Source organism: Bidens hawaiensis, unplaced genomic scaffold, assembly GCF_021521415.1.
Source record: "Bidens hawaiensis isolate Kalapana, Puna unplaced genomic scaffold, B.hawaiensis_p1.1 tig00004151_1, whole genome shotgun sequence".
Classification (NCBI taxonomy): Eukaryota; Viridiplantae; Streptophyta; class Magnoliopsida; order Asterales; family Asteraceae; genus Bidens; species Bidens hawaiensis.
In genome coordinates this window covers 356,343-364,146 of record NW_027491246.1, presented here as the reverse complement: position 1 = coordinate 364,146, position 7,804 = coordinate 356,343, and the positions used below count along the sequence as shown (strand labels likewise).

Genomic DNA, 7,804 nt, shown 5'->3' with positions numbered 1-7,804 from the left:
CTCAATTGGTGACACCATTCTCGGAACGGGTTGTTGGCAAACTGCTTTCCGTTATCGCTGATTACGGCATATGGCAGACCAAATCTGCAAACAATGTTCTCCCATACGAACCTCTTGATTTGTTCCCCTGTGATAGTTCGAAGCGGCTTGGCTTCCACCCATTTTGTGAAGTAATCAATTGCCACTACTACAAATGTTACCTTCCCTGTTCCCTCAGGGAAAGGTCCCACTATGTCTATCCCCCATTTTTGGAAGGGCCACGAGGAGCTTACTGGTATAGGCTTGATTTTGATTTCCTCCCCACCGGGGCGTGTATTTGGCAGTGGTCACATTTATGTATTTCTTTGACAGCGGTGAGAAACATTGCTGGGCAGTAGTACCCAGCCGTCAATGCTCGAGCCACTACCATTTTGGCTCCCATATGCATCCCACAAATCCCTTCGTGTATATCCCTTACCACGCATTCTACTTCCCCTTCGTCAATACACTTTAGGGAGGGCCCTAAATAGGACTTTCTGTATAACCCTCCCTCAACCATTTCATATTGTAAGGCCTTGACCCTCAGTTTCCTTTCTTCTTCTTTACTTTCGGGTACCTTCCCTTCCTGGAGGTAGTCGATGAGGGGGGTCATCCAACTGTCCTCATGGGTTCCCACCTGGATGACTGATACTTTCGTCACTGATGGTTGTTTGAGGGTTTCCACCTTTACTTCTTTGGCCAAGTGATCAAAAGCAACTGCAGCTAACTTACTTAGGGCATCAGCTTTTTCATTGAATCCCCTGGGAATATGTATCACTTCTACCTGTTCGAATTCTCTCATTAAATCTTGAGTTACTTTCAAATACTTCTTCATCTTGGGGTCCCTGGCGTCGTAGCTTCCCCTTACCCTTTCTCACTTTCCTTTGTGCCATCCGGTTCCTCTTTCCCGTCTTCCTCTCCTTATTCAATTTCTGCCAGGAAATCGGCTAGGACCTCCCCTTTGATGGTTGTCCACGGCCGATACTCAAGTGTGTGATCCCCCAGTTCTACTGCCCATTTCGTTAACCTGCCTGTTGGGTTAAATTTTTGATTAAGAAGATTGGAATCTTCTCAACCTCTTCTGGAAACGGCTAAGTATGGACTTCGAGCAAACTTAGACTATTGAGCATGATTTTACTACTTCGAGCAAGGTCTTCAGAACCTTAGGTGGTTAATTCTTCTAAGTGTTAAGGCTTCGAGCAAGCTACACTTCAACGAACAAGAGTATTCTTCTATCGAGCATGGATTGCCAATCGAGCAAACAGCTTGATCATACAAGTTTTAACCAAGTGATACGAGCACAGGATGTTCGATCACATGGGGACAAGCATGGATGCAATAAGAAGATGTCATGTGCTCAAAGCAAGGACTTTGAGCATGGTTTAGTTCCCCAAGTGAAATTTGCATCCTAGCATGATAAAGATTGCTCAATAAGTCAAAAGACAAGACTGAAAACATCAAGAAAATGAGCTTACTCTATGGACTAGTTCGAGCAAAGCAAGGATTGGTCGAGAGGAATGAAGCTTGCTGGAGGAGAATATCTTCACTGAAGATATTCTTAGTAAAGTATGCTCGAAGACACTCATTGAGCATAACTAGCATAGTGATTATGCTCGAGCAAGATACTTACCTTGCTCTAGGACTCTTACACTTGTAATTATTTTTATATTTCATTATGTAATAGAGAGGGATTCTAGAAAGAATGTCAGGGTCTATAAATAGGGTCCTAGGTTTCCATTTTAGGGTAACGTTGGCACGCACGGGATACGAGAAACATTCAAAAAGAATATTCGTTCAGTTTCCTCGTACAGCCGCTGCCACCATCTTCACGGAACCCTAGACATTCCTTTACTGTTTCATTGAATGATGCATTTATTAGAGTAAATTTTTGTCTTTGTATTTGCTTGCACCAAATATTTATTGTTGTTTTGTTTGTTATCATATCACATCTTCGTTCCCATCCGTTGGATATCCTGATTCCACCGGGATATTCAATAGGCCTTTGGGTTATAGAGTTGGTGTGTTCTTGTCAACCTTACCAAGGTTTGCACCCGACTCATGGTCCTGACAAGTGGTATTAGAGCTTTGGAAGCTCGCTGAAGGCCATGGGACTGAAGGTTTGTGATAAAGCTTGAAGTTTTACCCTGTTTGTCTGCATCAAACTTCAGATCTACTGTAATGGAAGACCAGGAAGTTTCTACGAACAAGATTCCAAGACTTCTTGGACAAGAAAACTATATTAAATGGAAAATGCTTTTTGAAGCAGCTGTGAACTATAACGATCCCGAACTCTAGATTTCTATCATAGAGGGAAATTATGTTCCTTCGAATGCTACAAAAAACAGTGCCACTATGGAGCTGAAAATGAAGAAAAGAGATGATAAGGCGCTGTCTATGCTGAAGTTAGGTCTATCTTAGGAAATACTGACAACTGTCAATCATCACAAAACTGCTAAGGATATGTATGATGCAGTTATTGATATGTTTGAAGGAAACACAGAGCTGAGAGACATTAAGAAAGATAGAATGAAGCAACAGCTGGATAGATTCAAGTTTAAGGATGGTGAAAGATTAAAATAAGTTTTGCAAAGGTTCATGATGATTGTGAATGATAAGAATAACTGACTTGCAAATCTCTGATTTTCAGCTAAACAAGAAGCTCCTATCATCTTTTTCTGGTGAATGGTATACAGCCAGCAAATTTATCAAGGAAAAGGCCAGTTTTCCCAACTTTAAGTTGGATGATGTGATAGCTTTTCTCAAAGCTGCAAAACATGAGATGATTGAGAATCACATAATTAGATAGGATAAGCCCAGTTTTCCAATGAACAATGCTCTTTGTAGCACCAATGGGAAATCTCTCTGTCAAGAATTAGCAACCGATTTTTGAAGAGACTTCTGAGACAAGTTCAACTTGTGGAGGACAGACAAGATTCAAAGTCCAATTGATAGAAGATGATGTTGCTTCAACAGCAAGTGGACAGTCTACATTTGTGCACAACAATACAAGCCAAGGAACTGATTACCTAGCATTGTTCTTAATGTTTACTGAGTCATATCATGCATTTGTGGCCAAGAACCTGATCAACACAAGCATTGTGCAGGAAGACCTTGAGCAAATTGATGCTAATGACTTAGAAGATATGGACATCAAATGGCAGGTTGCTATGTTAGCTATGAGAAGCAAGAGGCTGTACAACAGGTAGGAAAATCAAGCTTCAATGGACCCAATGAAAGAATAGGCTTTGACAAATCAAAAGCCATCTACTACAACTGTCAACAGCCTGGACACTTTGCCAGAGAATGCAATATGCCCAAACAAGTTGGAAATCAAGTGAATCAAAATCAGTTTTACCAGAATCAGAACCAAAACTTCCAGAATCAGAGAAATCAGATCATCAATCAAAATCCTTTCCAACAACAGAACAGACCCCAACAGAGTCAATCAAAACACTGTGAATCAGGTTAGAGATCAAGGGAATGTTGCAGTCACTAGGGAACCTCAAGATAGAGAGTATGACTGGAGTAATCATGCTGCAGAAATTGAAAAAGCAAACGTTGCTTTCATGGCCAAGGTGCAGGATAAGCCGGAATCATCAAATTCACAGGTACATTCTGATATCTCCATTTATGATCTTCTTATTACAATTGATGAGCTCAATCAGGAAGTTAGGAGGTGGAAGTCAGAATGTGGAAGAAAAGAAGTATTTCTGAATGTGTATGAAGCTAGTGAAGTAACCTATGAAAGCCAAATTAAGGGACTAGAAGAATATTTTATGCAAGCATACAGAACTCAATCAAGAATGACTGTTGAGATTGAGGGATTGAAAAAGATGTATGCTAATGAGAAGATCAAGAATGCTGAATTGATGATTCAAATGGAATTTCTTAAGAATCTGGTGTCTACTAGAAACATAGTTGGTCACTTGGATAAAATGACTGATGAAGAAAAATTCAAGAAGGTACCACCACTTTTCCGTAACAGTTATCCACTAAAAGTAGACAAGGAGAACATGAATGAGTATCTGAAACAATCTAAGAATGGTTTTGAAGATAGAACTAAGTTTGTGAAACAGTATGAGAAGGTGATTGTTGATGAAGAGGGAGAGTTTAGTATGAAGCAAAGTGATGAATTAAAGGAAAAGAAGGTTGAAGAGAAGAAAGAAAATGCAATGAAGAAATGGAGTGAATACTCCAGTGATGGAAGTACTTGCAGTAGTGATAGCACCAAATCATCAAAAGGCAAGAAAAAGAAGAAGGGATCAAGCAAGAAGAAAGACGAGAAGATTCCAATATTGCCAAACATGACTCCCAAGATGAGGAAACATTATGAACAGAGGAAAAGAGAGCATGTGGCATTTTACATTTGTGCCAGAACCCAATCAGAAGTCAAGAAAAAGAATAGTGTACCTCAGAAATCTTCATATGATCAAACACACCCACCAATTTATCCAGTCTTCTCTAATCATGAACTGCTTGATATTCAAAAGAATAAGAAGGAAGCTCTTCAAGAACTCCATCCAAACTGAAGAAAAATGTGTTTGTAAAGGAAAAGTATCCACAAACAATTGACATCAGTAAGCCCATCAAGATGGATTTTTCTAACACATTGTGTCCAAAAACCTCCTTAGGTTTTGACTTCCCAAAGCCAAGTGATAGAATTAAAGACATGAAACTGCTTGAGGATATGGGAAGTTTTGCCAAAGTCTGGTGCAAGAAATGTGATGCCTATGGACATCACACTGATTCTTGCTGGATTGTTGAGGACACATTTGAGATTCCTGATGTGGTGAGTGGTTTTGATATGAAGTGCTACAAAGAAATGTATGAGAAATACTTGAATGGAAACAGAAGTCCATCTGATAGTGAGGAGCAAAAGATGATTCTAGAAAAGAGGCTCAAGACAATTCTGAAGATTAAATAGAATGAACAAGTGTCAAAGAAGAAGATGAAGAAGAAAATGTCAAATGATAAAAGGAAAGCCAAAATGAGACCTGGAGTTCTTAATGGTGATGAAAAGTTCTTATTGAAGCAAGGGTTTGAACCAAAAGAGTTTCAGTGGAAGACCAAGAAGGAGTTAAAAGAATGGAAAGACAGGGTGATTGATCAGATTGAAAACAGCATTGAGGCATCAGCTGTGTCAAATGGATCAGACTCAGACTCAAATGAAGATTGTGAAACAGTCTATGAAGATCCACTTCCACTTCCAACTCCTGATGATTCTCCAATTGAATCTGATTTGCAGGCTGATATAGTTTGCAACTCAGAATCTAACTGATTCTCTTTTGTATATATGTGCAGGAACAGTCCATGAACATCAATGACTTATGGTATATGGACAGTGGATGTTCCAGGCACATGACCTGTGACAAAGAAGCTTTAACTAATTATGAAAGAAAATATGAAGGTCCAGTTGCCTTTGGGAGTGATGAAAATGGAGGGAAGATTGTAGGAAGGTACACTCACCAATGGCAAGGTATCCTTTGAGAATGTGCTGCATGTTGAAGGACTACAATACAATCTACTCAGCATTTCTCAAGTTTGTGACAAAGGATACAAAGTGGCTTTCAATGATGAAAACTGTCTAATCCTAAAGCCTGAATTTGTGATCCCAACTGACATGATCATGATGATGGCTCCAAAGAATGGCAACCTCTATGAGCTTAGAATGAACACAGCTACATCTAGAGGAGGTTCATGCTTTGTTTCCAAGGCCACTGAAAATGAGACTAAACTATGGTATAGGAAGATGTGTCATGTCAATTTGAAGAACATGAACAAGCTAGTGAAAGGTGAACATGTTGTTGGCCTTCCAACAAGAGAATTTAAGCTTGAAGAAAAATGCACATCATGTCTCATAGGGAAACATGTAACATCCAACTTTTGTTAAATAATAAACAACATGAAGTTTTGTTATTAACTGTGTGTAGTTAACTTAATTGTGTGTTAATGTTTGGATAATGATTGGATTTGGAATTGTGAGTGGGTGGTGGGGCTCATAGCCCGTATATAAACCCCAACACTCTTCTAACCACTCGTTGTTGTTGAAGGCCAAGGAGACTACACATTGAAACTTCCAAATGGTTTGAAAGACATTTTGTATGCTCCTAGTTTGACTAGGAAGATTCTCCGTTTCTTTGTTAGGACAATATGGGTCTGATTTTAAAATTGTGGACAATGTATTTGTGTTTTCATGAATAATATCTTTTATTTTAAAGCAATGCCGTCTAATGGCATTTATGAATTAGTTCATGATAACACATCCTTTGATAACACGTTGTACCAATCAAGCACCAAGAGACTCAAAATGGATTTGAGTAAGACTTATATTTGGCATTGTCGCCTTGGTCATATAAACAAAGATTGCATACATACACTTCAAAAGAATGGTCTTTTGGAATCAAGTGATGATTCATTTGATAAATAAGAGTCTTGTATGTTAGGAAAAATGACCGAGGACCCCTTTAGTGGAACAAACGAAAGGGCAAAAGACTTATTAGGTATCATACATTCGGATGTATGTGGTTTTTTTAAGACAATGACAAGGAATGGTGAAAGATACTTCATTACCTTTATCGACGATTATAGTCATGGGTATGTGTACTTGTTAAGACACAAAGATGAAGCATTTGAAATGTTCACAAGTCTTCCAAAATGAAGTACAAAATCAACTCGATAAAACCATCAAAGTATTTCGTTCAGATAGAGGAGGTGAATACCTAAGTGATGCTTTCCAAGATCATCTTAGGAGTTGTGGGATCATCTCACAACTTATTCCACCTGGAACACCACAACATAATGGTGTGTCCAAAAGGAGGAATCGAACTCTGTTGGATATGGTTCGATTTATGATGGCTAGAAGCACATTGCCTCTATCATTTTGGGGCTTCGCTTTGCTCTCCGCGGCCCGTATTCTAATTATGGCCCCAACCAAGATAGTGGACAAGACACCTTTTGAAATATGGAATGGAAGGGCTCCATCATTATCATATTTAAAGGTATGGGGTTGTGTGGCTTATGTCAAGAACAACACCCAAAACAAACTTGAAAGTCGATCCACTAAGTGTATCTTTGTAGGATATCCCAAAGTTTCTAAGGAATATTATTTCTACAACCAAACCGAGCAAAAGGTATTTGTTGCTCGAAAGGCCGAGTTCTTGGAAACTAAGTTCCTTATGGAAGGTACTAGTAGAACGGTGGAACTCGAGGATGATCGAGAACCACAAGATACACGTTTGGTTGATACTAGCAATCAACAAGAGGATGTTGATAATGATCAAATGGTTGATCAAAACACACAAAACATTTGCAAATCCGGTAGAATTAGTCATCCACCAGAAAGATATAGATTTTTCATGGATGGATGCTATGTGGTAGATTCGGATGAACCCACCACATACCGTGATGCAATGTCACAATCCGATTGTGACAAATGGCTTGAAGCCATGAATGTTGAGATGCAATCCATGCATGACAACCAAGTATGGGATTGGGTTGTACCACCTCTTAATTCCAAACCGGTTAGAAGTAAGTGGGTTTTCAAGAAGAAAACCGATATGCACGGAAACTTGGATACTTATAAAGCAAGACTTGTAGCAAAAGGTGTCACTCAAACTCAAGGGGTTGACTATGATGAAACTTTTTCTCCCGTAGCAATGCTAAAGTCTATAAGGATATTGTTTGCCATAGCCACACATTATGACTATGAGATATGGCAAATGGATGTCAAAAACCGCTTTTCTAAATGGGCATCTTCAGGAAGATGTCTATATGATTCAACCCGAAG

The 7,804-nt window shown here is 39.2% G+C and overlaps 1 protein-coding gene across 1 annotated transcript; it reads right to left on the bottom strand.

The window, feature by feature from the left end:
* Nucleotides 1-268: 268 nt before the first annotated feature.
* Nucleotides 269-853, bottom strand: LOC143625619 (uncharacterized). The gene has a single exon (XM_077095904.1). It carries the CDS (start codon nucleotides 851-853, stop codon nucleotides 269-271), a length of 585 nt encoding a protein of 194 aa, XP_076952019.1.
* Between the last annotated feature and the right edge of the window lie 6,951 nt (nucleotides 854-7,804).